A 17117-nucleotide genomic window follows, 5' to 3' on the forward strand; every position below is an offset into this window, starting at 1 on the left:
GGTAGTTGAGGACACTATGAAGCAGGAGATAAAAAACTAACAAGAATTCACATTACGGCAGCAGTTGTAGCTAAAACATAGTGTCTCTACTCAGTCAGATCACATTTAGCATCAACATCATTACTTCATTAGAGCTGTCAAATTCACAAGTGGCTCCCAGCATTATACCTAAAGCGGACATCGCCATTGGCTCAACGGCTTCAAGTGAACAGAAACCCTGAGCCTTGTTTACAAGTTGGAACACTGGAATGTGAGATGTTATCTACCTCGATTAGACTGGTAGAAATCCTCATTATTTTTTTTCAGACATTTTTCAATTTGAGTGCAATTGTTTCTATAGTAGCCTACACTTTCTCGTTCTGAATTTCTAACTAGTCGGGTGGGCAATGATTGCAATGATTGCAAGAGCAAGCTACTCACACGATTTGAAGGCTCCGACACCGCCTAAACACCCACCCCGACACCGCCTAAACACCTGCTTGGACACCGCCTAAACACCTGCTTGGACACCGCCTAAACACCTGCTTGGACACCGCCAAAACACCTGCTTGGACACCGCCAAAACACCTGCTCCGACACCGCCAAAACACCTGCTTGGACACCGCCAAAACACCTGCTCCGACACCGCCTAAACACCTGCTCCGACACCGCCTAAACACCTGCTTGGACACCGCCTAAACACCTGCTCCGACACCGCCTAAACACCTGCTTGGACACCGCCAAAACACCTGCTTGGACACCGCCAAAACACCTGCTCCGACACCGCCAAAACACCTGCTTGGACACCGCCAAAACACCTGCTTGGACACCGCCTAAACACCTGCTTGGACACCGCCAAAACACCTGCTCCGACACCGCCAAAACACCCTCTTGGACACCGCCTAAACACCCACTTGGACACCGCCTAAACACCCACTTGGACACCGCCTAAACACCCACTTGGACACCACCTAAACACCCTCTTGGACACCACCTAAACACCCTCTTGGACACCGCCTAAACACCCACTTGGACACTGCCTAAACACCCACTTGGACACCGCCTAAACACCCACTTGGACACTGCCTAAACACCCTCTTGGACACCGCCTAAACACCCACTTGGACACCGCCTAAACACCCACTTGCACACCGGCTAAACACCCACTTGGACACCGGCTAAACACCCACTTGGACACCACCGAAACACCCACTTGGACACCACCTAAACACCCACTTGGACACCGCCTAAACACCCACTCCGACACCGCCTAAACAGCCGCAATGTGGGTGTCTGCTATCGCCGGTTAACACCTGATCTTTCTCAGAATAGCTGGGTGACTTGATACAAGAAGTGATAGGTACAAAAAACCAACACTGTTTACTGGCAACTGCTGAGGGTTGTGTCACTGACAATTAAGTTTGTCACCCTCAACAATATCAGATTTCTCTGTGCGGGTGAAATGCAACCCTCTGCTAAGTCATTAATCCTTAGTAATATATATGTTTTCATCCAAAACCAATTACAGTCATTCTTGCATACATTTTATATATGGGGTGGCCACAACAGGAAATGAACGCACATCCTTTGGTGTTTCAATGCTCTTCCAACTGAGCCACACAGGTCCACTATTTTGATACAAGAAGGCAATTGTATTACATACAATTATTTATACTATCCAGATACATAACACATTAAACCCAAAGCGATGTTTTAAGTGAGATGTTAGGGCTCGCCTGAAGCTGAAAAAATGATGGAAATTCACGAGCACCACAAGGGCTAACTTCACCTATGAGCACCACAAGGCCTAACTTCACCTATGAGCACCACAAGGCCTAACTTCACCTATGAGCACCACAAGGCCTAACTTCACCTATGAGCACCACAATGCCTAACTTCACCTATGAGCACCACAAGGGCTAACTTCACCTATGAGCACCACAATGGCTAACTTCATCTATGAGCACCACAAGGCCTAACTTCACCTATGAGCACCACAATGGCTAACTTCACCTATGAGCACCACAAGGCCTAACTTCACCTATGAGCACCACAAGGGCTAACTTCACCTATGAGCACCACAAGGGCTAACTTCACCTATGAGCACCACAAGGCCTAACTTCACCTATGAGCACCACAAGGCCTAACTTCACCTATGAGCACCACAAGGCCTAACTTCACCTATGAACACCACAAGGCCTAACTTCACCTATGAGCACCACAATGCCTAACTTCACCTATGAGCACCACAAGGGCTAACTTCACCTATGAGCACCACAATGGCTAACTTCATCTATGAGCACCACAAGGCCTAACTTCACCTATGAGCACCACAATGGCTAACTTCACCTATGAGCACCACAAGGCCTAACTTCACCTATGAGCACCACAAGGGCTAACTTCACCTATGAGCACCACAAGGGCTAACTTCACCTATGAGCACCACAAGGCCTAACTTCACCTATGAGCACCACAAGGCCTAACTTCACCTATGAGCACCACAAGGCCTAACTTCACCTATGAACACCACAAGGCCTAACTTCACCTATGCACAACCAGGGTTTTCCAGCACACAGCTTTGATCTGCTACAGTTGTTGCAGGACAACTTTCCTGGCATGCAGGAAATGTAAAACCTGTAGTGTATTTGAGGATTAAAAAGGCTTCTCAAGTTTGTAATTTCCATTTAAAAATTTCTGACTTGATTTTCGATCACACAAAAAATGTATCAACCCCTACAGAAATGTCCATTAGTTATAATCCACGTAATAATTCACATTTCCTGATTATTTTCCTGCTGTAGCAAACTGGCTCACATTAAAATCCTACATATCTGTATGATTCAAGCTTTCTCAAACAGCCTAATTCAAATAAATTGATCACAACACTGTTAGCCTATCAGACATTGACCGGTATAGTATGTTAACTGAGTGTTAATGAGATCTCTTGTCTCTGTCTTTCTTTCCCCAGTTTGTGGAAGTGGAAGGACAGATCACTTCCTTGGTGGATCTGTATCCCTCCTTCCTAAGGAAGGGTTACCGTCGGGAAATTTTTATAGCTATTGTGTGCTCCATAAGCTATCTTCTGGGACTTACCATGGTTACTAGGGTAAGTTATCTTCTGGGACTTACCATGGTTACTAGGGTAAGTACTATCTTCTGGGACTTACCATGGTTACTAGGGTAAGTACTATCTTCTGGGACTTACCATGGTTACTAGGGTAAGTTATCTTCTGGGACTTACCATGGTTACTAGGGTAAGTACTATCTTCTGGGACTTACCATGGTTACTTGGGTAAGTACTATCTTCTGGGACTTACCATGGTTACTAGGGTAAGTTATCTTCTGGGGACTTACCATGGTTACTAGGGTAAATATTATCTTCTGGGACGTACCATGGTTACTAGGGTAAGTACTATCTTCTGGGACTTACCATGGTTAGTAGGGTAAGTACTATCTTCTGGGACGTACCATGGTTACTAGGGTAAGTACTATCTTCTGGGACTTACCATGGTTAGTAGGGTAAATACTATCTTCTGGGACTTACCATGGTTACTAGGGTAAATGCTATCTTCTGGGACTTACCATGGTTACTAGGGTAAGTGCTATCTTCTGGGACTTACCATGGTTACTAGGGTAAGTACTATCGTCTGGGACTTACCATGGTTACTAGGGTAAATATTATCTTCTGGGACGTACCATGGTTACTAGGGTAAGTACTATCTTCTGGGACTTACCATGGTTAGTAGGGTAAGTACTATCTTCTGGGACGTACCATGGTTACTAGGGTAAGTACTATCTTCTGGGACTTACCATGGTTAGTAGGGTAAATTCTATATTCTGGGACTTACCATGGTTACTAGGGTAAGTACTATCTTCTGGGACTTACCATGGTTACTAGGGTAAATACTATCTTCTGGGACTTACCATGGTTACTAGGGTAAATACTATCTTCTGGGACTTACCATGGTTACTAGGGTAAATGCTATCTTCTGGGACTTACCATGGTTACTAGGGTAAGTGCTATCTTCTGGGACTTACCATGGTTACTAGGGTAAGTACTATCGTCTGGGACTTACCATGGTTACTAGGGTAAATACTATCTTCTGGGACTTACCATGGTTACTAGGGTAAATACTATCTTCTGGGACTTACCATGGTTACTAGGGTAAATACTATCTTCTGGGACTTACCATGGTTACTAGGGTAAATGCTATCTTCTGGGACTTACCATGGTTACTAGGGTAAGTGCTATCTTCTGGGACTTACCATGGTTACTAGGGTAAGTACTATCGTCTGGGACTTACCATGGTTACTAGGGTAAATATTATCTTCTGGGACGTACCATGGTTACTAGGGTAAGTACTATCTTCTGGGACTTACCATGGTTAGTAGGGTAAGTACTATCTTCTGGGACGTACCATGGTTACTAGGGTAAGTACTATCTTCTGGGACTTACCATGGTTAGTAGGGTAAATACTATCTTCTGGGACTTACCATGGTTACTAGGGTAAGTACTATCTTCTGGGACTTACCATGGTTACTAGGGTAAGTACCATCTTCTGGGACTTACCATGGTTACTAGGGTAAATACTATCTTCTGGGACTTACCATGGTTACTAGTAGTGTACTTTCACTTTTTACACTGATATCATATTATTGTAGTAGTGTTACTGAAGTAAGGTCTAGTAAATGTACTTTCCTACACCCCCTTAATGAATACAAAACGATCTGACTAAAGGTATTTATGTCTAATATTATACTTTGCCCTAAAATGGTACTGTGGCCTCTGCTATTACTGCTGTCTCCATTATCAGCTTCCATAACAATGCGGGCTATAGACATATTAGGGCATAACTTTCAATACAATATACAGCACCACATGTGTAGTACAGTAAATAGCTACACCCGAAGGCAGTGGTTCCCAAACAGGGGTACAAAGATCCCCAGAGGTACTCAGGTCAGAACCAGTGAGTACAAGTTTGGGAACCACTACTGCCCTAATGAATAGAACAAAGTATTAAGGGGGATTGTTTATAAACCTTAGAATTCCCCTAGCAACAAGAGTCCCAAAACAACAGTTCCACTTCCTCTTTTCCGCTCTTCTCATGCCAGCCAGTCCCTTATAATAACACCACTAAATATGCTGCTGTACTATCAAGAGCTTACCTGTAGCCTACGGTATGATCTATTTAGAGACGCTTCTGGCTCACACACTTAAATCGCTGTCTTTTATCTCCACTCTTTCTGAAAACCTCCCTGCCTCACGGCCTCACAATGTAGAAACAAGCATGTGATTCCCCTCAGGCAGGCCCCCTAGACAGCCAGGGAGTCAGGGACTTACTGCTTTATCCACGTTTTTTCCATGACATCACAATCTCATGCTGCCTCTCACGGAGTGCTCTGTTGGAACACTGGACGGCTCAAGGTTCCGTTGGGCTATTCCGTTGGAACACTGAACCGCTCAAGGTTCCGTTGGGATATTCCGTTGGAACACTGAACCGCTCAAGGTTCCGTTGGGATATTCCGTTGGAACACTGAACCGCTCAAGGTTCCGTTGGGCTATTCCGTTGGAACACTGAACCGCTCAAGGTTCCGTTGGGCTATTCCGTTGGAACACTGAACCGCTCAAGGTTCCGTTGGGATATTCCGTTGGAACACTGAACCGCTCAAGGTTCCGTTGGGCTATTCCGTTGGAACACTGAACCGCTCAAGGTTCCGTTGGGCTATTCCGTTGGAACACTGAACCGCTCAAGGTTCCGTTGGGCTATTCCGTTGGAACACTGAACCGCTCAAGGTTCCGTTGGGCTATTCCGTTGGAACACTGAACCGCTCAAGGTTCCGTTGGGCTATTCCGTTGGAACACTGAACCGCTCAAGGTTCCGTTGGGCTATTCCGTTGGAACACTGAACCGCTCAAGGTTCCGTTGGGCTATTCCGTTGGAACACTGAACCGCTCAAGGTTCCATTAGGCTATTCCGTTGGAACACTGAACGGCTCAAGGTTCCGTTGGGCTATTCCGTTGGAACACTGAACCGCTCAAGGTTCCATTAGGATATTCCGTTGGAACACTGAACGGCTCAAGGTTCCGTTGGGCTATTCCGTGCATTCCACAGGTCACGTTTATAAGTGAGTCATCAAAAACATAATCAAGATTAGGAAAAGTTTCACGGCACACCGGTTGGAAACAATTGACGTAGGAAACAGAGTGTCACTTGGAATGCAAACCTGTGTATTCTCCCACCACTAGTCTTAGGGGCCAACACCCTCTCCAGCCCTACATACACTACAGTATATTGACTTCTACTGTATCTCTGACTGTACATCTATCTTAGCATGGCTACATTCCAACATGAGCCAAGCACTAAATCCTGCCTGTCTCTCTCTCCCACAGGGTGGCATGTATGTATTTCAGCTCTTTGACTACTATGCAGCCAGCGGTGTGTGCCTTTTGTGGGTTGCATTCTTTGAATGTATTGCTGTAGCCTGGGTTTATGGTACGTCTGCTCTGGAACAAAATCCTCTGTGTGTCTGTATAGAAACTGTGAACATTCAACGTCCTCGGGCTCTATGTCAGTTAAACATATCATCAGTTAACAGATGTTCTTAACCAGAGCAACATACAGGAGCAATTCAGGTTAAGTGTCTTCCTCATGGGCACATCGACAGATTTTTTTTTTCTCCACCTAGGCCAGGATTCAGGGATTTGAACCAGCAACGTTTTGATTTACTGGCCCATTGTCTTAAGCGCTAGGCTACCTTTTTATAATACTGTACAATCACAAATAGTCATGCTATCTAGAGGTTTTACAGTTCTGTCTCGAGTGCAACAAATATATATTTTTTACCTTTGTTACACTTTATTGTTGCATTGTATCAACTGACAGTGCCAAGACCGAGAAGGAGACCCAGAATATGTGTCCCATCACAAAGACAAGAATGAGACATACTATATTGGGGAAATCTGTCTGATTTGCCAATTATGTCGTGTCATAATTTACACTTTTGGACATTTTGGTCATTTGGCGGACGCTCTCATCCAGAGCGACTTACAGTTAGTTCATGGATCTTAAGATAGCTAGGTGAAAAACAGCCACATATCTCAGTCATAGTAAGTACACTTTCCCCTCAGTAAAGTAGCTATCAGCAAAGTCAGAACTAGAGGGGATAGGGGGGGGGGGGGGGGGGGGGGTGAAGTGCAAGTGTTTGTTCAGGATTTTTTTTAAATGTTAAAAAGTGCCCCCTATTTAACTATGTTCTCCTCTCGTCAGGCGTTGATAATTTCTATGATGCGATTGAAGACATGATTGGCTACAGACCAAATCCCTGGATGAAATGGAGCTGGTCTGTGATCACGCCTCTTCTTTGTGTGGTGAGTCTATGTTAATTGATACTGACATTCTGGACCCGACTGACTGTACATGATGTGCACTGGTCAAAACATGAACTGCCCCTTTATATTTACCTTGATTTAACCAGGCAAGTCAGTTAAGAGCAAATTCTTATCTTCAATGACGGCCTAGGAACAGTGGGGTTAACTGCCTGTTCAGGGGTAGAATAACAGATTTTTACCTTGTCAGCTCGGGGATTCGATCTTGCAACCTTTCGATCCAACTGTCCCTGTATATAGCTACTGACCCTGGAACTGACCCTGTATATAGCTACTGACCCTGGAACTGACCCTGTATATAGCTACTGACCCTGGAACTGTCCCCGTAACTGACCCTGTATATAGCTACTGACCCTGTATATTTATTTTATTTATTTTTATTTTTTATTTCACCTTTATTTAACCAGGTAGGCAAGTTGAGAACAAGTTCTCATTTACAATTGTGACCTGGCCAAGATAAAGCAAAGCAGTTCGACACATACAACGACACAGAGTTACACATGGAGTAAAACAAACATACAGTCAATAATACAGTATAAATAAGTATATATACGATGTGAGCAAATGAGGTGAGATAAGGGAGGTGAAGGCAAAAAAGGCCATGGTGGCAAAGTAAATACAATATAGCAAGTAAAACACTGGAATGGTAGATTTGCAGTGGAAGAATGTGCAAAGTATAAATAAAAATTATGGGGTGCAAAGGAGCAAAATAAATAAATAAATTAAATATAGTAGGGAAAGAGGTAGTTGTTTGGGCTAAATTATAGGTGGGCTATGTACAGGTGCAGTAATCTGTGAGCTGCTCTGACAGTTGGTGCTTAAAGCTAGTGAGGGAGATAAGTGTTTCCAGTTTCAGAGATTTTTGTAGTTCGTTCCAGTCATTGGCAGCAGAGAACTGGAAGGAGAGGCGGCCAAAGAAAGAATTGGTTTTGGGGGTGACTAGAGAGATATACCTGCTGGAGCGTGTGCTACAGGTGGGAGATGCTATGGTGACCAGCGAGCTGAGATAAGGGGGGACTTTACCTAGCAGGGTCTTGTAGATGACATGGAGCCAGTGGGTTTGGCGACGAGTATGAAGCGAGGGCCAGCCAACGAGAGTGTACAATGGTGGGTAGTATATGGGTCTTTGGTGACAAAACGGATTGCACTGTGATAGACTGCATCCAATTTGTTGAGAAGGGTATTGGAGGCTATTTTGTAAATGACATCGCCAAAGTCGAGGATTGGTAGGATGGGTATGTTTGGCAGCATGAGTGAAGGATGCTTTGTTGCGAAATAGGAAGCCAATTCTAGATTTAACTTTGGATTGGAGATGTTTGATATGGGTCTGGAAGGAGAGTTTACAGTCTAACCAGACACCTAAGTATTTGTAGTTGTCCACGTATTCTAAGTCAGAGCCGTCCAGAGTAGTGACGTTGGACAGGCGGGTAGGTGCAGGTAGCGATCGGTTGAAGAGCATGCATTTAGTTTTACTTGTATTTAAGAGCTATTGGAGGCCACGGAAGGAGAGTTGTATGGCATTGAAGCTCGTCTGGAGGGTTGTTAACACAGTGTCCAAAGAAGGGCCAGAAGGGTCCTTTATGTAGCTTACTTACTTCCTCCTGTTCTTCTTATTTCTATTTTTCGTGTGCTTTTATTAAAAATAAATATTATAGTACTACTGATATTAATACAGCATTGTTGGGAAAGAACAAGAAAGGCCTTTCACTGTACTAGTGCACGTGACAATAAACACTTGAAACTTGCCTGCTGAGAGGAAGAGGGAGAGGGAGAAGAGGAGGAGAAGAGAGGGAGAAGAGAGGCAAAGACTGGATGAGAGGAGGGGAGAGAACAGAAGAGAAGACTGGATGAGAGGAGAGAAGAGAGGCAAAGACTGGATGAGAGGAGAGAAGAAGACTGGATGAGAGGAGAGAAGAGAGGCAAAGACTGGATGAGGGGAGGGGAGAGAAGAGAAGACTGGATGAGGGGAGAGAAGAGAGGAGAATACTGGATGAGAGGAGAGAAGAGAGGCAAAGACTGGATGAGTGGAGGGGAGAGAAGAGAAGACTGGATGAGAGGAGGGGAGATAACAGAGGAGAAGACTGGATGAAAGGAGGGGAGAGAAGAGAGGAGAAGACTGGATGAGAGGACGGGAGAGAAGAGAAGACTGAATGAGAGGACGGGAGAGAAGAGAGGAGAAGACTGGATGAAAGGAGGGGAGAGAAGAGAGGAGAAGACTGGATGAGAGGAGGGGAGATAACAGAGGAGAAGACTGGATGAGAGGAGGGGAGAGAACAGAGGAGAAGACTGGATGAGAGGAGGGGAGAGAACAGAGGAGAACAATGAATGAGAGGAGGGGAGAGAACAGAGGAGAAGACTGGATGAGAGGAGGGGAGAGGAACGAGAGGAGAAGACTGGATGAGAGGACGGGAGAGAAGAGAGGAGAAGACTGGATGAGAGGAGGGGAGATAAGAGAGGAGAAGACTGGATGAGAGGAGGGGAGAGAAGAGAAGACTGGATGAGAGGACGGGAGAGAAGAGAGGAGAAGACTGGATGAGAGGAGGGGAGAGAAGAGAGGAGAAGACTGGATGAGAGGGGGGAGAGAAGAGAGGAGAAGATTGGATGAGAGGAGAGAAGAGAAGAGAGGAGAAGACTGGATGAGAGGAGGGGAGAGAAGAGAAGACTGGATGAGAGGAGAGAAGAGAACAGAGGAGAAGACTGGATGAGAGGAGGGGAGAGAATAGAGGAGAAGACTGGATGAGAGGGGGGAGAGAAGAGAGGAGAAGATTGGATGAGAGGAGGGGAGATAACAGAGGAGAAGATTGGATGAGAGGAGAAGACTGGATGAGAGGGGGGAGAGAAGAGAGGAGAAGATTGGATGAGAGGGGGGAGAGAAGAGAGGAGAAGATTGGATGAGAGGAGGGGAGATAACAGAGGAGAAGACTGGATGAGAGGAGGGGAGGGGAGAGAAGAGAAGACTGGATGAGAGGACGGGAGAGAAGAGAGGAGAAGACTGGATGAGAGGGGGGGAGAGAAGAGAGGAGAAGACTGGATGAGAGGAGGGGAGAGGAACGAGAGGAGCGGGGGGAGGGGGAGAGGAGAGTTAGACAGTAGACCAATTCCTATCAGAGCTTTAGGGCTAGGGTCTTAAATTGGGTGGTGGGGTGCGGGGTTTTAGGATAATTTGCATAACAACAGTGGCCAGGTCTCCCTCTCTAAAACCCTATCGTTACATTTCACTCCCGTGTTGCCCTGCGTCCTTGTAGGTTAAAGGGTAACTAACAGGTGGCTGGTGGTAAAACTGTGTGTTCGGTGCTGGATTAAAACGGTTAAGGCATTTGGGAAATGTGGTGCTTGGCTCCGTCTTTAGACTAATCTCAATTAATCCCCTTAACGACCAGGAAACACATTGCTAATTGTTCTCATGAGACGAACTAAACGGGAGACTGAGGATCATTTGAGGAGAATGAGAGGGACTAAGGAGAATCTGAAGAGAGTATATGTTTATGAATGTGTATTACTGACGGCCCTGATGTTATTGTGGTGGCGGTAGACACCACCATTTGATATGGGAGTAGCCTTATTATCAATTTCGTCAAATAATTGTTTTAATTTAAAAACCTCACAGTGAAATGCTGAATACAACAGGTGTAGTAGACCTTACAGTGAAATGCTGAATACAACAGGTGTAGTAGACCTTACAGTGAAATGCTGAATACAACAGGTGTAGTAGACCTTACAGTGAAATGCTGAATACAACAGGTGTAGTAGACCTTACAGTGAAATGCTGAATACAACAGGTGTAGTAGACCTTACAGTGAAATGCTGAATACAACAGGTGTAGTAGACCTTACAGTGAAATGCTGAATACAACAGGTGTAGTAGACCTTACAGTGAAATGCTGAATACAACAGGTGTAGTAGACCTTACAGTGAAATGCTGAATACAACAGGTGTAGTAGACCTTACAGTGAAATGCTGAATACAACAGGTGTAGTAGACCTTACAGTGAAATGTTGAATACAACAGGTGTAGTAGACCTTACAGTGAAATGCTGAATACAACAGGTGTAGTAGACCTTACAGTGAATTGCTGAATACAACAGGTGTTGTAGACCTTACAGTGAAATGCTGAATACAACAGGTGTAGTAGACCTCACAGTGAAATGCTGAATACAACTGGTGTAGTAGACCTTACAGTGAAATGCTGAATACAACAGGTGTAGTAGACCTTACAGTGAAATGCTGAATACAACAGGTGTAGTAGACCTTACAATGAAATGCTGAATACAACAGGTGTAGTAGACCTCACAGTGAAATGCTGAATACAACAGGTGTAGTAGACCTTACAGTGAAATGCTGAATACAACTGGTGTAGGTAGACCTTACAGTGAAATGCTGAATACAACAGGTGTAGTAGACCTTACAATGAAATGCTGACTACAACAGGTGTAGTAGACCTTACAGTGAAATGCTGAATACAACAGGTGTAGTAGACCTTACAGTGAAATGCTGAATACAACAGGTATAGTAGACCTTACAGTGAAATGCTGAATACAACAGGTGTAGTAGACCTTACAGTGAAATGCTGAATGCAACAGGTGTAGTAGACCTTACAGTGAAATGCTGAATACAACAGGTGTAGTAGACCTCACAGTGAAATGCTGAATACAACAGGTGTAGGTAGACCTCACAGTGAAATGCTGAATACAACAGGTGTAGGTAGACCTTACAGTGAAATGCTGAATACAACTGGTGTAGGTAGACCTTACAATGAAATGCTGAATACAACTGGTGTAGTAGACCTTACAGTGAAATGCTGAATACAACAGGTGTAGTAGACCTTACAGTGAAATGCTGAATACAACAGGTGTAATAGACCTTACAGTGAAATGCTGAATACAACAGGTGTAGTAGACCTTACAGTGAAATGCTGAATTTAACAGGTGTAGGTAGACCTTACAGTGAAATGCTGACTACAACAGGTGTAGTAGACCTTACAGTGAAATGCTGAATACAACAGGTGTAGTAGACCTTACAGTGAAATGCTGAATACAACAGGTGTAGTAGACCTTACAGTGAAATGCTGACTTACCCTAACCCTCTAACCAACAGTGCAATTTTTACGGTTACTGTTTATTTCATCGTATTCTTATTACTAAAATAAAATAAGTTAAGTTTAAGTTTTAGTTTAACCACATCAGGACAACTCAGAGTATGCTATTCTGTTCTTCTGAAATAAACTACATGCTCTTCACATCATGTTTCTTTAGACCGGTCTAAAATAAATAATGGATTTATTGTGATGGTATAGGCTATATTACATGGATTTATTGTTAAGGTGTAGGCTACATTACATGGATTTATTGTGAAGGTGTAGAATATATTACATGGATTTATTGTGAAGGTGTAGAATATATTACATGGATTTATTGTGAAGGTGTAGACTATATTACATGGATTTATTGTGAAGGTGTAGACTATATTACATGGATTTATTGTGAAGGTATAGGCTATATTACATGGATTTATTGTGAAGTTGTCAGATATATTACATGGATTTATTGTGAAGGTGTAGACTATATTACATGGATTTATTGTGAAGTTGTCAGATATATTACATGGATTTATTGTGAAGGTGTAGGCTATATTACATGGATTTATTGTGAAGGTGTAGACTATATTACATGGATTTATTGTGAAGGTATAGGCTATATTACATGGATTTATTGTGAAGGTATAAGCTATATTACATGGATTTATTGTGAAGGTGTGGACTATATTACATGGATTTATTGTGAAGGTATAAGCTATATTACATGGATTTATTGTGATGGTGTAGAATATATTACATGGATTTATTGTGAAGGTGTAGACTATATTACATGGATTTATTGTGAAGGTATAGGCTATATTACATGGATTTATTGTGAAGGTGTAGGCTATATTACATGGATTTATTGTGAAGGTATAAGCTATATTACATGGATTTATTGTGATGGTGTAGAATATATTACATGGATTTATTGTGAAGTTGTCAGATATATTACATGGATAAATTGTGAAGGTGTAGACTATATTACATGGATTTATTGTGAAGGTATAGGCTATATTACATGGATTTATTGTGAAGGTGTAGGCTATATTACATGGATTTATTGTGAAGGTATAGGATATATTACATGGATTCATTGTGAAGGTATAGGATATATTACATGGATTTATTGTGAAGTTGTCAGATATATTACATGGATTTATTGTGAAGGTGTAGGCTATATTACATGGATTTATTGTGAAGTTGTCAGATATATTACATGGATTTATTGTGAAGGTGTAGACTATATTACATGGATTTATTGTGAAGGTGTAGGATATATTACATGGATTTATTGTGAAGTTGTCAGATATATTACATGGATTTATTGTGAAGGTGTAGACTATATTACATGGATTTATTGTGAAGGTGTAGACTATATTACATGGATTTATTGTGAAGGTGTAGACTATATTACATGGATTTATTGTGAAGGTGTAGACTATATTACATGGAGTTATTGTGATGGTGTAGGTAGACTATATTACATGGATTTATTGTGAAGGTGTAGGCTATATTACATGGATTTATTGTGAAGGTGTAGGTAGACTATATTACATGGATTTATTGTGATGGTGTAGGTAGACTATATTACATGGATTTATTGTGATGGTGTAGACTATATTACATGGATTTATTGTGAAGGTGTAGGCTATATTACATGGATTTATTGTGAAGGTGTAGACTATATTACATGGATTTATTGTGAAGGTGTAGAATATATTACATGGATTTATTGTGAAGGTGTAGGCTATATTACATGGATTTATTGTGAAGGTGTAGACTATATTACATGGATTTATTGTGAAGGTGGAGGCTATATTACATGTATTTATTGTGAAGGTATAGGAGATATTACATGGATTTATTAGACTTTTTAACATGTAGATGTTCCAAAGGTCTGCATCAGTGTCTTGTAGGTTATATGTGGAAGCCAGGAGATGCGTGTATGTTAATTAGGTGTTTATGTTAATTATGTGTTTATGTTAATTAGGTGCTTATGTTAATTATGCGTTTATGTTAATTATGTGCTTATGTTAATTAACGGTAAATTACCGTGAGACCGACACTTATTTCCTTGACAATCACCGGCTGACGAACTTTCGTGACCGCCACGGCCCTATTCAGAACAAACTGTCCATTACATAAAACAAGGCCCAACCGTTTCCTGATTGTCAGACAATGGAGAATATGAGTTACCAGAAATTCATCAACGCTCCCTTATGTCGCTTACTGCTTATAGCTTGTTATTCTTAGCTTACAGTGTACACAGTGTACATGCCACATGTTATTTGTGTAAACTTCTACATGTATATCCTGTTTATCATCTGTATATCCTGTTTATCATCTGTATATCCTGTTTATCATCTGTCTATATATCCTGTTTATCATCTGTATATCCTGTTTATCATCTGTATATCCTGTTTATCATCTGTATATCCTGTTTATCATCTGTATATCCTGCTCATCATCTGTATATCCTGTTTATCATCTGCATATCCTGTTTATCATTTGTCTATATATCCTGTTTATCATCTGTATATCCTGTTTATCATCTGTCTACATATCCTGTTTATTGTGGCAGCACCATTTCACCAAGTCAAATTCCTGTACATGCAAAACAGGATATGCAGACAGATGATAAGCAGGATATACAGACAGATGATAAACAGGATATACAGACAGATGATAAACAGGATATACAGACAGACGATAAACAGGATATACAGACAGACGATAAGCAGGATATACAGACAGATGATAAACAGGATATACAGACAGATGATAAACAGGATATACAGACAGATGATAAACAGGATATACAGACAGATGATAAACAGGATATACAGACAGATGATAAACAGGATATACAGACAGATGATAAACAGGATATACAGACAGATGATAAGCAGGATATACAGACAGATGATAAGCAGGATATACAGACAGATGATAAACAGGATATACAGACGGATGATAAGCAGGATATACAGACGGATGATAAGCAGGATATACAGACAGATGATAAGCAGGATATACAGACAGATGATAAGCAGGATATACAGACAGATGATAAACAGGATATACAGACAAATGATAATGTATTTTGAGAATAAAGGTGAATTCTGATTTCCATTGCTGTTTTTCTCTGCCTCCAGGGTTGCTTCGTCTTCTCCTTGGTCAAATATAAACCTTTGACGTACAACAAGGTCTACGAGTACCCCGACTGGTCCATCGGTGTGGGCTGGACTCTGGCCCTGGCTTCTATGATCTGTATTCCTATGGTGGTGGTCATCAAGATCATCCAGTCCGATGGACCACTCATAGAGGTCAGTACTCAATCCATATAGCCCCTAGACCCTGGCCCTTAGCTCCTACCCCCTTGGCCCTCCCCCTATTCCCATACCCTTATGCCCTGGTCCCTATCCCTAGGCTCCTACCCCTAGACTCTGGCCCCTACTCCTAGACCCCTACCCGTAGACTCTGGCCACTATTCCTAGACCCCTACCCGTAGACTCTGGCCCCTACTCCTAGACCCCTACCCATAGACTCTGGCCCCTACTCCTAGATCCCTACCCATAGACTCTGGCCCCTACCCCTAGAAGCCTACGCCTACTTCTAGACCCCTAACCTTAGACGCTGGCCCCTAACCCTAGAACCCTGGCCCCTACTCCTAGACCCCTAACCCTAGACTCCGGCCCCTTCTCCTAGACCCCTCACCCTAGACTCTGGCCCCTAACCCTAGAACCTGGCTCCTACTCCTAGACCCCTACCCCTAGACCCTTACTCCTAGACCCCTAACCCTAGACTCCGGCCCCTACTCCTAGACCCCTAACCCTAGACTCTGGCCCCTACTCCTAGACCCCTAACCCTAGACACTGGCCCCTACTCCTAGACCCCTAACCCTAGACTCTGGCCCCTTCTCTTAGACCCCTAACCGTAGACCCTGGCCCCTACTCCTAGACCCCTCACCCTAGACTCTGGCTCCTTCTTCTAGACCCCTAACCCTAGACTCTGGCTCCTTCTCCTAGACCCCTAACCCTAGACTCTGGCCCCTACCCCTAGACCCCTACTCCTAGACTCTGGCCCCTACTCCCAGACCCCTAACCCTAGACCCTGGCCCCTACTCCTAGACCCCTAACACTAGACTCTGGCCCCTACTCCTAGACCCCTAACCCTAGACTCTGGCCCCTTCTCTTAGACCCCTAACCGTAGACCCTGGCCCCTACTCCTAGACCCCTCACCCTAGACTCTGGCTCCTTCTTCTAGACCCCTAACCCTAGACTCTGGCTCCTTCTCCTAGACCCCTAACCCTAGACTCTGGCCCCTACCCCTAGACCCCTACTCCTAGACTCTGGCCCCTACTCCTAGACCCCTAACCCTAGACCCTGGCCCCTACTCCTAGACCCCTAACACTAGACTCTGGCCCCTACCCCTAGACCCTGGCCCCTACTCCTAGACCCCTAACCCTAGACCCTGGCCCCCTACTCCTAGACCCCTAACCCTAGAACCCTGGCCCCTACTCCTAGAACCCTGGCTCCTACTCCTAGACCCCTACTCCTAGACCCTGGCCCCTACCCCTAGACCGATACTCCTAGACCCTGGCCCCTACTCCTAGACCCCTAACCCTAGAACCCTGGCCCCTACACCTAGACCCCTACTCCTAGACCCTGGCCCCTA

General features: G+C 43.6%; 1 protein-coding gene across 1 annotated transcript in view; it reads left to right on the forward strand.

Annotated features, from left to right (window-relative positions):
• LOC110493294 (sodium- and chloride-dependent taurine transporter) overlaps positions 1-17117 on the forward strand; it is a 49525-nt gene that overhangs the window by 31503 nt on the left and 905 nt on the right. The window contains exons 10-13 of the mRNA XM_090206488.1: positions 2948-3085; positions 6370-6472; positions 7247-7347; positions 15596-15766. Coding sequence (XP_090062614.1) covers positions 2948-3085; positions 6370-6472; positions 7247-7347; positions 15596-15766 — 513 coding nt within the window. The remainder of the gene's footprint in view (positions 1-2947; positions 3086-6369; positions 6473-7246; positions 7348-15595; positions 15767-17117) is intronic.

The sequence above is a fragment of the Oncorhynchus mykiss genome, chromosome 17, assembly GCF_057628025.1.
Source record: "Oncorhynchus mykiss isolate SJ-2025 chromosome 17, ASM5762802v1, whole genome shotgun sequence".
NCBI classification, from domain to species: Eukaryota; Metazoa; Chordata; class Actinopteri; order Salmoniformes; family Salmonidae; genus Oncorhynchus; species Oncorhynchus mykiss.